Source organism: Callorhinus ursinus, unplaced genomic scaffold (genome assembly GCF_003265705.2).
Source record: "Callorhinus ursinus isolate GAN/ISIS: 27379988/994484 unplaced genomic scaffold, GSC_fseal_2.0 scaffold14, whole genome shotgun sequence".
In the NCBI taxonomy this organism is placed as follows: domain Eukaryota; kingdom Metazoa; phylum Chordata; class Mammalia; order Carnivora; family Otariidae; genus Callorhinus; species Callorhinus ursinus.
In genome coordinates this window covers 12,714,282-12,735,292 of record NW_027397076.1, presented here as the reverse complement: position 1 = coordinate 12,735,292, position 21,011 = coordinate 12,714,282, and the positions used below count along the sequence as shown (strand labels likewise).

The following is a 21,011-nucleotide window of genomic DNA, read 5'->3' as shown; positions in this document are numbered from 1 at the left end:
AATAGCAGCACATAAAGTCAATATAAAAAATTTCTTTGTACTAACAGAAAACAACTAGGAAATGAAAATTTAAAAATACCATTCAAAATATCAAGTTTCTAGGAATATATTTAAGGAAATCCATATAAGATTTTTACACTGAAAATTATAATGTATTGCAGAAAAAAAGAAGATCTAAATAGACACAGAGATATATCATGTTCATGAACCAAAAGACTTAATATTGCTAGGATATCATTTATTTCCAATTTGATCTATTGATTCAGGGAAATTCTAATGAAAATTCCAACAGACATTTTTTTTCAGTATAAATTGAAAGTTCATTTTAAAACTTATAAGCAAATGCAAAGAAATGTGAATGGCCAAGAAAATCTTTAAAAAGAACAAATTTGGAAAACTCCCTACCTGATATCAAGGTTTATCAATGATGTAATTAGAAGAGTATGATATTGGCATAAAGAGAAACATATCAATGGAATAAAAAGAGACTCTTAAAACAGACTCATACATATGGTCAATATTTTACAAAGATGTCGAAACAATTCAAAAGACTCAAAAAAGAAATAACTCTTAGCACCCAGATGGGTTCTTTAAAAACCATTTCCCAATAAAAGAAATAGGACTCCTTGGTGGAAAAAAAAAAGTCTGATTACCTTTTCTATGTGAATTATACTTGAGGATAACCAAATAGTTAACAGTCAAGGAAGAGAAATTTTTCTTTATAGAATTTTCAGGTAATAACTGAAGAAAGAATGTTGAAATTAGAATATCAGGATTTTGCAATTCTTTGTGAATTCATGGGGGGATGAACAGCACCAGTGAAGTATACTTGTTGGAAAAAAATAAATCAAACTGGAAGCAGGGCAAGCATTTAAATCTAACCAACAACTTACAGAAGATCCGGAGACAGAGAAACATTTAGAATGAAACCATGGGGATGCATCAGTAGAAATTCCGACCATGGAAACTCTACAAGACAAACAACCTGGATTCTTCAACAAAAAAATTGAAGTAAAAAAAGAGATGAAACCCATAGATTAAAAAAGACTTAAGAGACATAAATGCAATGTTTGGACCTTATTTTGATCCCATTCCAAACTAATGCACTCAAAAATTTATAAAGTATAAAGGAAATGTGAACACTAGTTATTCAATAATGTTTTGAAGGATTTTTTTGCTAATTTCTTTTGTTAGGTGGGATTATATTATTATGGTTATGTTTCTGTAAAAATAATTCTTGTCTTTTTAGAGACACATGATGAAGTATTTATAGATTAATATAATTTGGGGGATGTAATTCAAAGTACTGGCGGAAGTGGGTATATGTACAGATTAAACCAAGTAGATCCCAAAAGTTGATAATTGTTTGAAGCTCGTTGTGGGTACATAGGGCCTCAGGATATTATTTTCTCTGCTTTTGTAAGTGTTAGAAATTTTCTTTAATAAAAAGTTTTTTTTTTAAGTTACACATGGCCCATACTTAATCTTCAGAGTATAAAGACTTGTCTTGACCATGCCAGAAACTTCACTTTCCATATGCTATTTTCATCCCCAAATGCCAGTGCTGCTTATTTCTCAATATTGTTGGGTAATGTTATCAAAATTAGGAAGTAAATAGTTAATACTTTTTTCCTTCTCTCTTGATGGTTGGAGATACAATGCTTTGTTGTTGAGGAAAGCTATATTGGAAGATATAGTAACCACAGAGGGCTTCCCCCTCCTTCATCCCAGAAGTAAACTTACCATGTAGGCATAGGCATGACTAACTGATATCAGATATCCTTCTTCTTCATGGATGGCCCAGGAAAGTTATTTCATTTGGACCCAGGAAATTTACCCATGTCTGAAGAAAGAATATGTCATCCTATAGGCAGGCAGGCTCTGACAGAGCAGTCACCTTGGAAAAGTTGAGTGGGACAGACTTGATTTCTTCTACACTCACCAAGTGGATTGGGTAAAGGCCAAGAGTGCCTCCACTTGGAACCCTGAAGTCAAGGAAATGGAGAGAACCCTTTATGCAGCTCTGTGCTGCTGGAAGTCTTACTGTAGAATCAGTGGGTAGAAGGATGGAGCTCATAACATCAACAAAATGGAAACTACCCTTTATTGAGTATGTCCCGTGTGCCAGTGACTGTGCTAAGGAGGGAAATCCACATGGGTCACATATGGCACACCTATTATTCACACCTACACAAGACTGACTTGAGGCATTCATATTACATTGCACAGCCACATGACTTCCTAGGTCTCTTCCAACCTCAAGAACCATGAATCTTGTTAGCGATATTTGTCCTCTACTTGGTAGAGGAAGGTTGGTACCTTCCCTCCTCTATGCGTGGATTACCCTTAATAGTAACACCAGTTTAAGAGGGGCTGGTCTTGAGTTACCCAACTATTTCTTGGGCTGCAACCTGGCTTATAGGTGGATCTAAGGGTTTTTGTTTGTTTGTTTGTTTGTTTTTGTCTCAAGAATTTCTAAGGATATACACAGATGCATCAGGGACTCTTGGGAAATGAATACATTAGTTACATAGTACCTCTGACTTAGGCAAAAACAGGGTTTTCTAGAAGATTTCCTTCTCCATAGGTTTGACCTTTGTATCAGGGAATTGGACATATTATGCCGCAGACTGATGAATGTAACCAATGTATTGTGGAAACTTAATAATTTGCATATACTAAAACCTGTTCTTCAAAACTTTATCTTACTCATTTAATGTCCTTACTTACATAGGTAGTGACTGTGGACCAGGAATTATGGACCTCAGTCTGTGCTGTCTAATATGGTAATGACTAGCCATATGTGGCTATTTAAAGTTAAGCTTAAATTAATTAAAATTAAATGAAATTAAAAATCCAGTTGCAATGGTCATATTTCAGTAGCTCCAATGTTCACACATGCTTGGTGGCTACTATATCAAGCAACACAGACATAGCACATTTCCATCATCATAGAAAGTTCTTTTGAGTAACAATGTTCAAGCTTTGATTTGCATAATAAAAACATTTAAATTTTTTTATATTCAGTTCTTTTCCTGTTATATTTTCTATCATATTCAGTTTTCAGAAAAAAAATGTGTAGTGAAATCTGAAAATACATTTTTTTCCATGTGCTACTCGCAGGTTATTGAAGAAAAAGGGGAGTTCAGTGTTCCAAGCTGTTATGGAAATATTAAAAATGATAACGGTGGTTCTAGCCTTGATTTTGAGTATCTTTTGGATGATGTAAATGTGGTTGATTTGAAATGGATCCATAACTTTGTGTTGAAATCTCTGGAACTTTTATATCAAGTGGAAAAATGGGAAACACTGGTATCACTTGCTATCCAATTCAATACAATTTCACAGTAAGTATTGCTGTAAGGGCAATTAAAAGTGACAAGCTTCCATTTATTTATTTTTTTATTTTTTAAAATTTTATTATGTTAATCACCCTACATTACATCATTAATTTTTGATGTAGTGTTCCATGATTCATTGTTTGCGTATAACACCTAGTGCTCCATTGCCCTCTTTAATACCCATCACCAGGCTAACCCATCCCCCCACCCCCTCCCCTCTAGAACCCTCAGTTTGTTTCTCAGAGTCCATAGCCTCTCATGGTTCATCTCCCCCTCCGATTTCCCCCCTTCATTTTACCCTTCCTACTATCTTCTTTTTTTAACATATAATGTATTATTTATTTCAGAGGTACAGGGACAAGCTTCCATTTAAAAAATGCATTTTAACTAATGTCTGCTTTTTAATGTATTTCTACCTCTTTCTAGTGAGAGATACACAGAGCAAGTGACACCACTCCTGGTGTACGCACAGCGTCAGCTTCTTCTAAGAATATCCAAGTTCAATGGCCCGGATGTTACCCAACAACCTTGTGCAAGATATGAGGCTGAATACAAAGAGAAGGTGAGTTTGTCTCTATTATTCATGCAGTTGTGATTTCTGAGGAGTGCACGTATAAAATACAAATATTTAGGGATCAGATAAATATTTTTTTTTAAAGATTTTATTTATTTATTTGAAAGAGAGAGACACAGCGAGAGAGGGAACACAAGCAGGGGGAGTGGGAGAGGGAGAAGCAGGCTTCCCGCAGAGCAGGGATCCCGATGTGGGGCTCGATCCCAGGACGTTGGGACCATGACCTGAGCCGAAGGCAGCCGCTTAACTGACTGAGCCACCCAGGCACCCCAGGGATCAGATAAATATTATTTTTACTTAGGCATTTATCATTTAAATCAACAAACGTTAATGAAAGCCTGCTATATGCCAATATTTTCCAGGTACAAGGTAAACAAAAATTAAGTCCTTATAAATAGGAAACTTACATTCAGGCCAGAGCTGATATATTCATTAGGCACAATGAGGACATTGTCTAGAGCCACCAAACTTTTAGAGGCCCACTAAATGTTTTAATTTTTTTTAATGTGAAGAAAAAAGTAACTTTTAGGTCAAAGAAAAGGCTTTAGTTTTTACTAATACTGTATTTGTATTTATGCCAACATAATCATACGATACAATTTTTAATATTTTTTATGGAGGTGTGGGCCCATGAAAGTGAAAGTGTGTAAGGACCATGAAAATCATGGTGCATCTTTGAGTTAGGTGGAGGAAAGGGAAGTAAACTCTTTCATTTATTAATTTAATAAATGTGTATTGACTATCTAATACCAGAACCATGGCATACAGTTATACAGTTTGCGACCTGGCCCAGGGCCCCCAGTGTACATGAGGACTGAAATCTAGTCCCACCTCCCATACCACTCTGTGTGCTTGGGGTGTTGCGACCACACAGTGAGGGCTCCATTTTCTTCTCACAGAGGTTCCTTATGGCCCTTGCATATTCTTGCCTCCTGCGTATTCTAACACAATGAGAATACAGTCTGAGTTCTTGCTTTATGGAGTTTAATTTTGGAGGGGTGGAGGTAGGGCCAGATAATAAACATGTAAACAGATACATAAACAGGTTTATGATCATTATGAGTTCTCTGAAGAGACTAAAATGGGTCCATGGGTTAGAGATAGGTGGGGTGGGAGGTAGAAATCTGGAATGCCTCTTGGAAACGGTAGCCTTCGATGAGAAATGGCCAGCCATACATAAGAGAGAGCCTTCCAGCCCAAGGGAAGAATAAGGGCAAAGGCCCTGAGGTGGGACAAGACGGAGGCCTGAGTGGCTGGAATGTCACAGATAGGGGCGAGAGTGAAAACGGGGGGGCTTTGCTTCTTCCTCTTCTCCCCACTGTCTTAATGGTAGTGTGTCCCAGGACTTTGTTCTTGGTCCTCCTGTCTTCTTTATCCACATCCTCTCCCTTGGTGAGCTCATTCAGTCTGTGGCTCTAAGTACTGTCTTTATGATAATGACTTTTGAAATTACAGCTTCACTCTAGACCTTTCTCCTGAATTTCTGTGTTGACATGTAATTCCCTGTATCAGTCAGGGTTCAATCAGAGAGCCAGAACCAGTAGGATCTATTATCTATCTGTCTGTCTGTCTATCTGTTTTTCTATCTGTCATATATCCATCAAGATTTATTGCAAGGAATTGGCTTATGTGATTGTGGGGGCTGGCCAGACGAGTCCAAAATTATAAGGTGGTCAGTCAGGATCGTGAGCAGGAAGGAAACTTACAGGTGTGGCCAGAAGCTGTTATCCTTAGGCAGTCAGTGAGGGGTGATCCAGTTAGTAGACTTGGATGCTGTTTGGAGTCTGGAGACCCTCCAGCAGCACATCAGTGACCCACCTGCTTAGATCAGGCCGGCGAAGATAATCTCTTTAGTTTAAAGGAAATTTATTAGGGACTTTAATTAGTATCTGCAAAATCCCTTCAGAGTGGCAGCTAGATTAGTGTTTGAATAGCTGGGATGAAGTGTGTGTATGCTGCAAAATGGATACTTCCCTCCCTTTTGTCCTCATAGTTTAGCCTAACCAAGTTGACCCATCAAAAAACCATCATGCTGCCTAATTAACATGTCTAATACACTTCTGAAATTTAGTATATTTCAAGCAAACCTGTTCTGACAAGTCTTCCCCACTTCAATTGATGACAACACTGTTCTCCTAGTTGCTCAGGCTAGACACCTTGGAGACGTCTCAGACTCCTCTCTTGCTTTCAATACCCCACTTCAAAGTGGTTATCAAATCTTCTACCTTCAAAATGTATTCAGAATCTGACCACTTATCACCACCTCCACCACTCCCGCTCTGATCCAAGCCCCTGTTACATTTGCTTGGATTCATGCAATGACTTCCTAATTAGTCTTCTTGCTTCCAACCTCCCTGAATCCCTGCCTCCAGCCTAGTCTATTTTCAATGCAGCAGGTAGAATGACCCTTTAAAAACCTAAGTCAGATCATGCCGTTCCTCCTCTTTAAACCCTACAGCAGCTTCCCATCTGATTCAGAGATAAGGTGAACATCCTTATCATGGCCTTAATGCCCCACACATTCCCCTGTCATCTCCAGTCACTCATCTCCTAATACTCCCCTGCGGGTTTCAGCTGCTCTGTTCTTTAAGCCTTCCCGCCTTGGGATCCTCTCATTTGCTGCTCCCCTGCTTGGGACGCTTCTCCCCCAAATATCCACACTGATTTTTTCTCACCTTTTTCTAGTCTTTCTGTGTGAGGACTGTTCTCACTGTCCTATATAAAATTATGTACCTGTTTGCTCCATTTCTCTCTACGGCATTTATAACTCTTTAATATACTCTATAATGTACCCTTCTATTTTCTTCATTATATTTCTACCCCCTCTCGAATAAGTTCCATAAATATAGGGACTTTTGTTTGCTTTGTTCACTGTATTATCCTCGAGCTTGGAATAGTGACTGACACATAATAAGTGTTCAATTAAGGTTTATTAAATGAAGCTGGGAGGTGGGAAGGACTAGGTCAAAGAGGGTCTTATTAGGCTATGGGAGAGAATTTGCATTTTATTAGACTGTTTACATCTCATTGTATAAGTACCTACAAGGGACAATAAAGAAGCAGCATCTACATCAGACAGATTCAGAGAGGTCTGTATTTTGAGAAATAGGTTAGTTCAAGGAATAGGAGTGGAGAAACAAAGGTTCTTGGACTTTTTTTTTTTTTTTTTTAGGGAGAGGGAGAGAGCAGGTGACCCACTAGCAGAGGAGGGCAGAGGGAGAGAGAGAATCCCAAGCAGGCTCCATGCTCAGCATGGAGCCTGATGCAGGGCTCGATAGCACAACCCTGAGATCATGACCCAAGCCGAAATCAAGAGCTGGATGCCTAACTGACTGAGCCCCCCAGGTGCCCCGGTTCTTGGACCTTTTAAAAGAATTTCCTTTTGTCTAAGATTTTTCTGATTTCAGATATTTTATAATTTTAGGACTTAAGTGTCTGTTAGAAAATAAATTTTTAAAATACTACAGAGGAAGTTAGTTCTGAAAAACTTCACCAGGGAAGTTTAAATTGCATTCATTATAAGTGGGGTGGAAAAAATCAGCCACTGGCAAAGCAGCCTGTATTTTAGATATGTTTCAACTTGCATAATAGAAGATATATTTAGACTAGTGGATTTATAGAATATCAGAAAATCATATTCTAATTGCTCTACATAATTTGCCTGATGCTCCTCCAGCTGTGCTGAACAAAAGAAATACAAAAAGTTATGTGGCTGCTTTTTTTTCATGAAAGTTGTCATGATCAAGTGCTACTCTGCTAGCTTTTATTTGTAGCATCCTTTTATATTTCTTCTTTTTGACAAGGGAAAAATAAGATAAACATTTGAACAAATTTTTAGCCATAAATACCTGACCAAATAGTATTTGTTTTCCTTTTTTCCTTTTTAAGATAACCTGCCGAAATTTCATTGGGAAGCAGCTCAAGATTAATCCTTCAACCAGTGAAGTAACAGGCACAGAAAACTGCGCAGATATCCTAAAAAAGTTTGTCTATTCAGGTTGGAACCATTTTAGCTTAAAGCTTTTTTAAAGCAAGGTTTGCTGTTGTGTTCTGCATGTCAGCTCTTCCATAATTAAAATGTTTGCAAAATCTCTTTTGCAGGCTTATTGGACTGAAAATAACCCATTTGATATTTACCATCTTATGTTGCTATAAATGTCACATAAGGGGAATGAAAACGTGTTTATTAGTTTGATCTGTAAATTAAAGAAGGGAAGGAAAAAGAGAACGGAAAATTACTTGAAAAATAAGCATGAAAAGGACAGTTGTGTACATTTCCCCCTGTTTTTATTTCACTTGGGAACTCTTCGAATTGAGCTGTTGCTATTCTCTTTGAAGCTCTGTCTTGACTCTCATAGTAACTCCCACTCCCATAATCAGTGTAGATTGTTCTCCTCTTGGCTGTATCATGGCTAAGTTGCAGGTCTTTTCACTACAGCACAGGAGAAGACAAGGGGACGTCATGACTCCTCTGCTTTCAGCCGAGAAGCCCTCTTGGAATATTTTGGCAGTGCAGCTTATAGGATTGAAGCAATAGAATAAGATGAAAATGGGGCATAATGCTTTCTCTCAATTGCGCTTGTCATGTGCCTCTGTTTCTGGTATGGGAAAGGAATGCAGATCTTCCCTTTGCCATAGGATTCTTTCATTTATTTATCTATTGATTTTATGTATGTGTGTGTGTAGGTATGTAATCATCTATTCCTTTATTGAGACAGCTAGGCGGCCATTCAGTCATTCAGCAAACATTTACTGAATGTCTACTGTGTGTTAAGTGCCATACTGGGTACTGAGACTACAAAGAGACTAAAGATTTATTGAGATTAAAGATTTGTTATCCTGGAATTTACAACCCATTGAAAGAGACTGATAAAGCAGAGACTGTGGTATAGAGTGATAAGATCTGTCATATTATGGCTACCCCTGCTGTTTTCCACTGTAAGCAGTAGTAGTAAACAGCATCGCTGTGCAGAGACTGTGTAATTTGGTAGAGCTAAAGGAAAAAGGAAAAGGCAAAGCTGAGGTTAGAAAGGTTGGCAGAAGGCCTTAGAAGGCAGGATAAAGAGATGCAGATCTATCTGGAGGGCTGAAGGGAACTAGTTATAAGGATTTAAAGAAGGGCAGTGAAACGATCACATTTGCGCTCTGGAAAGAACCTCAGGCAGCAGCGTAGGGAATCAATTGAAAGCACAGCACATGGAAGCAGAAGAGCAGCTACTCCTAACTTGTACATTAAAGATGTGATGAGGCTCTGGACTTAGGTGAGGAGAATACAAGCGTAGACAGATATGAGAGAAAGGCTGAGGAAGTAAGTCCCCAGGACTGTGTTCTATACTGGTTAGATGAGGATGGGAGGAGTCCAAGATGCCTTGGTTTCTGCTTGGGTGGCTAGATGGATGTGATGTATTTACTCTACAGGAAAACTGAAGGGGGGAATAGGTCAGAGGAAGTTACTTAAGAAGTACTGAGTTTGAGGTGCCAGGGTGATACCTGAGTAGAACTATTCAGTATATGGTTAGATAGACCAGTCAGGCATTCAGCAGAGATTTATATCTTCATTATCCATATATTGGTGGTGGTTGAAATCAGGGGCTTGTAGGAGGTCACCCAGGGAGAGTTTTATGGAGTATAGACCTGAGGATGGCCTCACTTTGGAAGCTGTGTCATTCAAAGTGGGCTACGCCATACAGTAGTAATAAACAACCCCCAAATCTCATTGCTTTCACACAAGGGCTAGTCCATTTTTTTTTTTTTTTTTTGCTCATGCTACTGTGTTTGATGAGTTGAGTACTGAGCTGCTGCTCATCATAGGTTGATGGAATCTCCATCTTGACACAAGTTTCCATAATTGTTTCCAAGGCAGAAAGGAGAACATGAATTTACCCTCTAGAGGAGCCATACTGAGAGGCTAGGGCAGAAGGGAAGGAGAGAATGGGCCCCAAAACAGGAAGTTTATAGGTGGTAAGGGCAGAAGTTGAAGGTATTCTCATTGGGTACTGAAGATTTTCTTAATAAAGAAAGGGGTTGAGAGCACAGCCAAGGTTGCTAGGGTAGGAGATTTCAGGAGGAATCTGAAAGAGTGGCTTGGCCCCTCAGGGAAATAGAAAGAAGATGGAAGGGCTTCAGAGCAGTGTAGAGGTTCCTGTTGAGGGAGCTGGTAACCACAAACTTGTGGGTTTTACCAGCAACGATAAATCAGATTATCCCCTCATATTTATTAAATAATGGAGGTCCAATCAGAGTGTGATTCATCCTGGTTATGTTCTTCTTTTCTTGATCACATCTGTCAAACCTCTGGGGACCTGTCAATTTGGGATCTACAATTCAGAATGTGATTTATATTGTCCCTTCCATCCTAAAAAGAATGGGCAACAAATGTGAGAAAATATGTCAAAAAAAGCTTATTATCAAATATGATGACTAGCACTTCAGGGATAAGAAAATCATGCCTAGCATGTGTGACCAGTAGGTCTTATAGATGGTGGATGCAATATGTCAGAAAAGTACTTTGCCTTCTAGTTGTTAAAGCTACATTTGGAAAGGTAAGATAGCAGGTGGTGGGACAGAAAGGAAGGTAGGTCGGATCAGCTTACTGTAATTATTTAGGTTGATTCTCGGTGGTGGTGGAGCTATAGTCCGTTTGAGCAATGACTACAGCAGGAATATTTGAATGGATAAAGTCTAAAAAATATTGTAGTGGCAGTAATAATGAATTGGGCCACGTACTATATTGAGCACATTATAACCATTAGCTTTTTAAATTTTTATAATTTTAGAGGGTAGATATTATGCTTACATTACAGATGAGAAAATTAAATGTTACTAGTAAATAGAACTTTGGTTCAAACCCTCATCTGTCTGATTGCTCAGCCTGTAAGTGCTCCACCAAACTCCTTGCTCTGTTCACCATTTGTCCTCTTTCAGGTTAGTCTCTCCTCTAAACTGATAGCACTCAGAAAAATTTTGCTATACATCAGTGGTCATGGGGAGACAGATACTTGATTCTGACTTCCTGTGATAGTATGGTAGTTTTTAGATGATCCTGCATACTAATTGTAAGTCTTACATTGAGTCATTATCATTAAAATCTTGGCATCCAACTTACAGCTCTTTATAAGACTCTAGGACCTCTGTGACTAGGAGCATATTTTGGCCCACGCTTTTGGGCTCATTTGGCAAATTTTTAGGAGGGTGAATTTTCTTTCAGTGTCCTGAACTCAGATCATTAACATGTTTATAAGCACGATGGGTCTAAGGTATGTCATCATGACATGTTTGCAGTACTTTGGAAAGACCAAGTATACTCTTGCTGGTTTCCACACCAGATTGCTGCTTTAGAACATCATAGATTTTCTTTTGGCATAACAGCATTGCGCGGTAATGCCCGATACATTTAATTCTTCAGAACAGATATTGTAATGCTCCAGTGCCTACGAACATTTGGTGTTCTCATTATTTAACAGCATTCTGTTCTCCCTCTAACTATTTAATAATGCATATGTAATTTGGTATAGTCTCTGTAGGATGTGGAGAAGTGAGAATACCTCACTTTATAGATTATTTTTTGTATGGATGAGTAACTTGCCTGCTTGTTAAGCTTCACAGGGGAGATAACTATGAATATGCCTTTTATTGTAGCTGTTTTTGCATTCTGTCTAGGATCTGTTTCTTGAGTTTTGACCTAATTGGTATTTAAGTTATCTCTGATAGGGTTCTTCAGTCTTCAGGTATGTTTGAATTTTCAACCTTTGGCAGGTGTGTTTTATTACTGACTCTGGGCTTTTGGATTAATATGACCAATTGTGTAGAAAGCAGCCCAAATTTTATAGTATTCCCTGGGATTCTTCCTTGGTTGACCCATCTCTCAGGAGTCGTTAGTATTTCAGGTTTTCTTTTTCTTTTAAGATTTATTTATGTATTTTAGAGAGGGGGGGGAGAGGGGGAGCATGGGGGTAGGGGCAGAGGGAGAGAGAGAGAATCCTGAAGCAGACTCCCTGCTGAGCTTGGAGCCCTATGCGGGGCTTGCTGTCACGACCCGAGCCGAAATCAAGAGTTGGAGGCTCAACCAACTGAGCCATCCAGGCACCCTGGTATTCAGTTTAATGAGTACATTAGGACAATAAGAGACATAGTAATTCTTCTCTTTTTTTCCCTCCTTCCTCTTTCTCTTCTTCCTTTTCTCCTCCTTCTCCTTCTTCCCCACGCTCCTCCTCCTTCACCTTCTTCTTCTGACCTATTTCTAACTGTTGAGGTTATTAGTGCCTTTGAAATAGCTTCTTGAATTGTTCACGAAAGTCTTCAGAGAGGAGCTCTCCTTGAGACAGAGAGGAAAGGACAGGCCTCTGAAGCTAACGATACTTCTTCATTGCTTTCACTAGTTGTCTTGTGTAGATAGTCACAAAATCACCAGTAGAGCCCTAGTTAGACTACAAGAAAGACGGTTTTCTAGGGCTTGGGAAAAAAAAATGAAATATAGTTTAGGAAAAAAACAAGGAGGAATGATTTATGAGTGGATACTTGATAAAAAGTAGCAGGATGATTTTACTCAGACCCCACATTTTAAAGAAGACTGTCCCCAACATCTCCCGTCCCTCCTGTCCTTTTGATTGTCCCCAAATACAAGCATGCTTTTGTGAAGTTTTATTCCAGAATGAAAGCTCCGTGAGAGCAAGGAGTGTGTCTGTTTTGCTCACTTATATTTCTTCAGTGCCTAGCATAGCTCCTAATACTAGTAAGTGCTCAATATATGTTTTAAAAATACACGACTAACAGCCAATATGTAGCCTCCACCTCTTGGATGCTTACTCCCTGATAGGCACTATGCTGGACACTTCACACACAGGTTAAAACAATAACCCTTGGAGGTGAATATGATCATTCCAATTTTAACAGAGATTGAAAATTAAGGTCTAGAGAAGGTAACTGTCTCAAACTATTAATATGTGAGGGCTTCCAGCTTCTGCCTTTTCCTTTGCTGTCTTTGCTTCTTTCCCTGACTCACTAAGGAGAAAAAGATAAAAGCCAAGCTCACGAATTCTTGTAGGAAAAACAAAAACGGAGCAGAAACCTTACCATCTTTAGGGCATTGTGCATAAGGGTGGGGGTGGGAGGAGTCAGGGCATGCCTTGTCTCCTTGTCTGGACCATGCAGGACTGTGCATGGGTAGAAGAGAAGGGAACTGAGAGAGCAAGATGGCGGGCATAAGACAAAGTGGACAGGAGAGTGAAATTGGTAGGGTGGAAGAGAGCGCCTGGGAAGTTAGTAAGAGCTTCTGTCACCTAAGTATTTGATTCTCTTCAGTGCGTGGTAGGCAAGTGTGTCAAGAGTGAAATTGCTGGGGGGTGGGGGGGACAAGTGCTTCTCTCAACATGGCCATGTACCTGGTTTGACTAGAGCCTCCAGGATTTCTAGACATTTCAATCTGCATTGTAGTAGATTGAAAGATGTCTCTATGGCCATAAAATGTAACTGTGCCACTGATTCCATTAGGACCTCCCTGTGGACCCCAGGCTGCTTCTCTCATTAACTTTTCTTAGGCTTATTTCTGTCCTAGTCTCAAAGGTCTCTGTACTCAAATTAGCAGGCCTCCAATCTGGCCTATTGCCAGTTACCCAAGATTTGATGCCCTCTGGTCAACTATCTGGCAAAGGCACTGGACTTGAACACTGGTTGTCTTTCTTGTCTTATAAGGGCCTAAAACAAGTTAATGTCCTCAAGTTCACTTTTCCTCCTTTGCAAAGTGTGAGTAACATCCACCCCTACTAGTTGGTAAGGTGCTGTGAGAATTAACTGAGATTAAGATCTATATAAGTGATTATTAATCAAGTTTATCCCAGCCATTTAGCTTTGAAAACTTGTCATTCATTCATTTAACAAATACTTACTGAGCACATACCATGTAACAGGCATTGTTATAGGTCTGGATTGATAGCAGCAGACAAAATTGATGCTGGACAATCTCCCTGCCCTCGTGGAACTTGCATTCTAGTGGCAGGAGACAACCTATAAACAAACAAAACACATAGTACATCAGAGGATGACGAATGCAATGGAGAAGAGAGAAGTTGGGAAACCAGGATCACCAGTTTAAATACAGTGATCAAGGGAGTCCTCCTGAGAAAATAAGTTAAGCAGTAACCTTAAGGAGCTGAGGAAGCCAGGGCATGGGGATATCTGAGGGAAGAATGTTCTAGACCAACATGAACCACTGGTGGGGGTTTGCAGAAGATCCTTTGGATTGCTTGGATTTTTTTCCAGCTAGATGGGACACAAGACCATTGGCCCCGGAAGGACAGGGAAGAAGTAATTCCCACCCCCCTTTTTTCTTTGCCGAGTAACCAATTAACCACTCTTGTCACTTCCAACATTGGACTGTTCCCTGCGTCCCTCCCTCATTCCCATTGCTACCATTTTAGTTGAGTTCAAATAATGGTGTCAGTGTTGTAGTCTCTCAGCCACCAACCTCTTTCTGTTGCAGTCTGCTAACTCTTCCTAAAATACTTGTGCCCTGCTCAAGACCCTTCCTGTGCTCCCTATTGGGAAGGATGAAAGTGACTTTTTCAGCGAGGGCTTCGGGTCTCTGTAAAACACCTCTTTGTTCAATGGGACTGGCCATGACATCCCACTGCGCCCCAAACTGCCACCCTGACTCCTGCTTCCATACCTCTCCTTGCACAAACTAGCTCTGTGACGCAAGAGAAACCACAGACTTCTCTACGCCTTGTTCTCCTCATCTGTAAAATGAGGATATAACTACATACCTTTTATGTTGTTTTTAGGATCTGATGAGATCATCACAGTAAATTATATAGAATAGTTCCTGGTATAGTGTAAGTATTCAGTCAATGTCAGCTATTCTTATTCTGTCTTAAACCTCTTACCTCCTTCTTCCTGATCAAATCTTCCCTCTCCTCTAAGACACAACTGGTGTGTCCTCTGGCACGAAGTCTTTCTTGCACTTCCTTTCCTCCCTCTTGCTGATCTCTCACTTCTCTCCGCCTCATCTTGACACATAACCAGAAATGCTCTGTGAATGAGAGTTTAATACCCCAGGGTCAGAATGCTTCATCTTTTCAGCTAGACTGTGAACTCTTGAGGGCAAAGGTCACACCTCTTCACCTCCTGTGGCCCCGTTCCCTTGCAAGTTGCTGTACTACTCTCAAGGCCTCAGATTTCATAGGGGCCATTCACCTGTTCAACTTGTTGAAGAAGTAAATTCCATGTTATTTTATCTGTATTATCTGAAGCTCATATTCCTTCTCTCTTGTGCACTGTTTCATGGTGTGTGGCCAAAAATCTGCAGCCTGGCTCAAGGGACCTCGCGGCCACCCTCTGCCAACATTTCCTCTTTCCGCCCAATTTTTTTCAGGACTGTGTTTAGTTCCACTCCCTTTTATGGCCTCATCTTCCTTTCCTCTGCATCCTCCAATATTAGAAACCCGTCTTTCCCTTCTCTTAAGAGAGCACTTACCCACCCAGGCCTCTTTGTTTCCTCCTTTCGTCTCTTTCCCAAGGCACCTCTGCTTTGAAGAGGCTGCTGCTGAAAAGGAGTAGATTTATTTCATCTTTTATGATCAGCAAAAGAAAAAGTAGGAGGCTTCATAAGGAAAATTGGCAAGATCTAAAGTTATTTGCATTTCATAGGAATCAAGAGTTTTCTAAGTTTTTTTTTTTTTTAAGAACTTTCAAATATACCACAAAAATTTGATCTGAACGTTGAAACACCTGCTGCAAACCTCAGGGCTTTGAATTTAGCAGCTTTAGTTTGGGACCAAGAAATTCTCTGAATTAGAAAGTCTTTTGCTACTAGTTGGCTTGCTGCAGCATTTCATCCCTCGGTACACTTCTCTTTCCTTTCAGAATACAGCCACGCCAAAGAGCTCGTCTGTGTGCCTGTGGATGTGACAGACACTTTGAGATGTTTTAGAGAGACCCTGGAAAAATCCAGATATCATAACAGATCAATCCGACACAGCAGAAAATTACTTTCGTTATTCCTTGCTCAGACACAAGGTAAAATACTTGCTCTATATCCCTCGCTCCTTACAGGACACCACCCTGTGGACCCACCATATTCTGCCATAGGTCCCTTCTTTCCCCACCGACATGCCCACTCCCTGCTGCCCTTCACTTTCTTCTTCTTGTCTAGTGGATCACATCTTCTCTCTCACACCCCTCATTCCAACCAGACTGTCTCACTCATCTGCTTTTATGCTTTCTGTGAAATGAGCATACTCCCTTGAGTAGATATAGAAACAGTATTGTTTTTGGTTCTGTACATCTATGTTCTTACCTATCTCTTTGCAAGTATGGTGCTGTAGTCTTTTTAAAAAAATTTTCGTAAGTAGATGACTTGATTCCTACTGAATTAACTAGAACCTATTACCAAAACCCTACTTTATTAGTGTCAAGGAAATAGATGCATTTTAATTTAAGCATCAAAAAGATTTCTTATCGGGGCGCCTGAGTGGCTCAGTCATTAGCGTCTGCCTTCAGCTCAGGTCATGAGCCCAGCGTCCTGGGATCGAGTCCCACATAGGGCTCCCTGCTCAGTGGGGAGCCTGCTTCTCCCTCTCCCACTCCCTCTGCTTGTGTTCCCTCTCTCACTGTGTCTCTCTCTGTCAAATAAATAAATAAAATCTTTAAAAAAAAAGAAAAAAACAAGATTTCTTATTAATACCATAGATTTTCATCTTAGAGATTTCTTTTAGCTTAAAACAAGATATTCAGTATCATTGGTTACATCACGTTTATTTGTTTTCTCCCTTCTCAACATTTATTGATCTGTGAACTCAATCAAAGCAGGGCTTTGAGTGGTTAAGTGGTAACCCCAGAGAGGAAGAATATACTCAAATTTAGGTGGGGAAAAATCTTGACTTACGTATGTTTAGGTTATTAAAAATTTGTTTAAAATTCTAATATATGTTTATGATCCTTGCTATTCAAATTTATTGGAATAATAAAAATAAGCTTAAAGAATAAACTTAAATTTAAAAACTTAAGGTAATTATATTTTAAAGTTATTTAAATGTAAACCTGAGATACTAATACTCACTGAACTGATCTTTCAGAAATCTGATCAAATCTTGTTTTTACAATCACTGACAGAAGTTTTATTTATGTATGTATATATGGATGTCAGTATTTGTTGTTGTTGCTGCCCCTGCTCACCCCAAAAAAGCACTTGCTATGCCATGTACCCACAGATTTTGGTTGTATTGCCTATAGACTCACATATTAAATTAGCTCTCTGTGTTATGTTTAAACTTCTTTCAATTATGGCATATGTTAATAATGGTTAAGGGCATGAATAAAAAAAGCAAATATAATTCCTAAGAATGGATTACACTGGTTGACCCTGCATCTCACCTGGTATTAAGATATTCTCAGCAGTTTATCCCCAGTCCTTGGGCTGCAGACTTCAAACTCTACAATAGCTTCTCTTCCTCTGTAGCTTTTGACTACTTCCCCTAGAATAGTTTTCCTTTTTTTCTTGTGTGTTCTCTGATCTTATAAAGAGAGCGATTCTTTCCCACTTTCTCCCCCTTAGGTGAGAACTAACTGTGGGTTGCTTCTACCCCAGAGGTCTCTGCCCCAGAGGCAGACTAACATCTTACTGTTGGAAGCCCTTAAAAAAAGACAAACCCAAACCATGTAACTTCCAGAATCCCCACGAGAAGCAAAGCATTATCTTAACATTACTTTCTGGCACACTGCCCCTCTGTAGTGTTCTTTATGAAATAACAGGTAGAGAGCCCATACACACGTACCTAAGCTCCTCAGAAATGATATTAGATACTAAATTTAAGGAAACAACGTCCCTCAAACTGCAAAGAAATCTCAGCTATACACAGAATTTTTCTTTTTCCTCCCTGCCCATTTCTTCTACCTTTTCCCTCCTCATCACTTCCCCTTCTATCTCCTTTGTAAATTTCTTCTTTGGCATGCCTGGGTGGCTAAACTCAGTCGGTTAAACAACCAACTGTTGATTTTGGCTCAGGTCATGATTTCAGGGTTGAGAGATAGAGCCCTGTGTCAGGCTCCACGTTGGTTGAGGAGCCTGCTCAAGATTCTCTCTCTCCCTCTGCCCCCCCCACCCCCCTCACTAGCTCTTGTGCTCTCTCTCTCTAAAAAAAGTAAGTAAATAAATAAATTTTTTCCCCCATGAATTTAGGAGATAAAGGAGGAATAAACAATTCGAAATTTACTACTGGAAAGGTGGAATTTTGCCTGGGGACAGAAGAGATGCATATGCCAACACCGCCCAACCTCTCTCAGGAACACTTCAGAGTTTTCAGTTCAGTGGAGAAAAGTAAACTTCCCAATTCGCAATTGGGACTCGTAATTTCCTCTTATTATGAAACCATTGGTAAGATTCATTCATTATATATTCATTTTCAGGAGGATCTTGCACATTAATGTTGAGATTGCCTTTGGGCCTGAAATGCCACCTTGAAAAGTTAGATGAAAGAGCTTGAACTTAGAATCTTGTAGGCAGGGCCAGAGCAGTGTTGGGACAAGAGCCTTCCAGCCCCTCCCAGTCTCCACTCTCCCAGCCTGGGTTGTCAGCATGGTGAGGTTCTAGGCCCCTCTTCTGCTCATCCTCCTTTGAATGAATCTGTGAACCCCTTGTTGGAATGTGGCCACTGTTGTGTTCTTTTGCTCTGCCCTAGCTGATCCCACTTTCCTTGTCTTTCTGTTTGATTTGGCTTTTCTACAAATTCAGCAGAATATACTCAATCCATGTTGTAGACCCAACATCCCCCTTTTTTTATAACAGACATTTAATAATCCCCCCCTTTACTTCCTGAAATAAAGTGTATATTTAATACAGTCTCTCTACACACATTATTTCATACAATAAATATGAAGCTCTAAATATAAAATAAAGATAAATAATATTATTTTATAACAAAACAATCTATTTGTGGCACTTAAGTGCTCAGGCACTAGAGAGTCTAGTGAAGCAGGATGCTCATATCCTGTGTGTTGAATCACCATGAATGTTATAGCTACAAATACAGAGTGAAACAGCTTAATTGTATTGGTGACGCAAGTACTATCAGCACTGTTAATTTTAGTGACAGTGTTTTTCTAAAATGGCAAATAAATCTGTGTGCAGTATACAATAAATCACTACAGTGAGTGGTTGCATTTCTGGAAAATTCAGAGAATTTTGAAAACATGCAAAAATGCCCTATTTCTATGTAAAATGAAGTTAGAGGTTAGACTCAGGCAATTATAAACAGGGTTTCTCACCTTTTTCTTCATTGTAGGGGAAGCTTCTGTGTGTTACAGACCACCCAGTGTCTCTGGACAAAATGCCAGGAGATGCCCCATTGTGACAACTAACAAAAGCTTCCTCAGATTTCTAAAATACCCTGTAGGAGTCAGGACTAACCTCATTCAAAACCACTGCCTTGTTGGTTAGGTTTTGTTTTGTTTTTGCTAGACCTCTCTGAATTTATGCATTTATCAGAAAACAAAACAAAACAAAACAAAACCTCAGATGCTATTAAAGATGTGCTTCTTTTTGCATTTGGGCAAAGGAAAAATCTGATAAGCTGTGATCTTATCCCATCAAATGCTTCGAGGCTTCCCATCCGCTATAGGATAACGTTCACATTTTTCCACCAGGCATTTAGACGCCTCCACTGTCCTACCACTATCTCCTTCTTCACACTCCCAAGAAAACCATAGTCCAGCCACTCACGTCATGTCCATATACACCCCACCCTTTCTCCCTAGCATGCCTCTTCTGAATTTCTCTTGGACACCACCTCCCCCTGCCTGACTCTTATTCCACTCTCCTCACATTTCCTATCTCTTAGATCCAATCTCTTCCTCCACAATGTTCAAGTAGAATATCATTTGCTCTCTTTCTGTATATGTATCAGGAGACCTGTGAAGGCAGTATTAGTTGCAGTTAAGGACACAGTTAAGGAATGATGCAGTTTAAATATTCTTGAGACTATGAGGAAGATATTTTCTAGGAACTGACATTTGTTCTTCTACTTGACTAAAATACAGATGTTCTCCAAGTCAGCCATCAAAGAAGTCTTAAAGTTCAGGCATTGCATGAACTTGGAAGCCTTCTCGTCTTTGCTGGAAAGAAAAGGTAGATTTTTAGGAGTCAGTGGAACAAGGGAAAACTTTTTTTGGTTGTTTATTGGAAAGCATTTTTAAGTATTAAGAAAAAATTGTCTTTCATAAATTTTAGCTCTTCGATAATATTCCATTGCTACATTTTATTCACCAAATGCTACCTGAGAGAAACAGTTATGAGCAATAAATGGTACAGATTCATTCTCTAACATTTCAATTAAAATACTTCTTCAGTGCATTTGCTTCCTCTTTTGGAAGATAGATTTAATAACATCGACCTTGAAAAACGTGCTGCTTGATGTTTGTTTTTCTTTTAGGGCTGCTTTTAGATGTTGGTGTCAAGCTCTTGATGACATATTCAAAAAAGAAGATGTGCTGTATACGTGGAAAGAGTTTGGTACCTCGCTCACCGATGCCACCAAAAGCTATTCACCTCCAGGTTCCAAAGATTATAGTGAGGAATTTCTGTCAAAAGTTGGCATTTGGGGATGTTTGCAAGGAGCAGTCATATCAGCAAAGATAGCACAGTGAGTGTGGCAATGGAGTGAGCTTCCCTTTGTGGGGTGCCCACTGTGCCATGTAGAGCGCCATGCCTCAGATGCATGGGATTCTTGGACAGCTATGTCCATATCATACAGAACTATACAGTTTACTTATTTGAGATGTTTGTTATCTATGGCCATCTATACCCCCACCCCCGGATGTGGGCCTCCACATGGGCACAAATCTTTGCTTGTTCACCGGGGTATCCTGAGTGTCTAGCATGGAGTTGGCATTTAATTACTACTTGTGGAATGAATGAATGAGTGAATGAACAGTTGGTATGGAATCAACAATAACGGTGTGAGGCAGGCCAACTTGGGCCTTATTTGAGGATCTCCTACTGACTCTGGGACCCTTGGCTCACTGCTTATTCTCTCTGAGCCTCAGTGTTCTCATCTGTAAACTGTGGTGGCAAGAATTACATGACATACTATATTAGTTTGCTAGGG

The 21,011-nt window shown here is 39.7% G+C and overlaps 1 protein-coding gene across 1 annotated transcript in view; it reads left to right on the top strand.

The window, feature by feature from the left end:
* CFAP54 (cilia and flagella associated protein 54) overlaps window positions 1–21,011 on the top strand; it is a 290,017-nt gene that overhangs the window by 150,833 nt on the left and 118,173 nt on the right. The window contains exons 37-43 of the mRNA XM_025882575.2: window positions 3,124–3,347; window positions 3,768–3,903; window positions 7,804–7,912; window positions 15,775–15,927; window positions 18,089–18,283; window positions 19,945–20,032; window positions 20,337–20,546. Coding sequence (XP_025738360.2) covers window positions 3,124–3,347; window positions 3,768–3,903; window positions 7,804–7,912; window positions 15,775–15,927; window positions 18,089–18,283; window positions 19,945–20,032; window positions 20,337–20,546 — 1,115 coding nt within the window. The remainder of the gene's footprint in view (window positions 1–3,123; window positions 3,348–3,767; window positions 3,904–7,803; window positions 7,913–15,774; window positions 15,928–18,088; window positions 18,284–19,944; window positions 20,033–20,336; window positions 20,547–21,011) is intronic.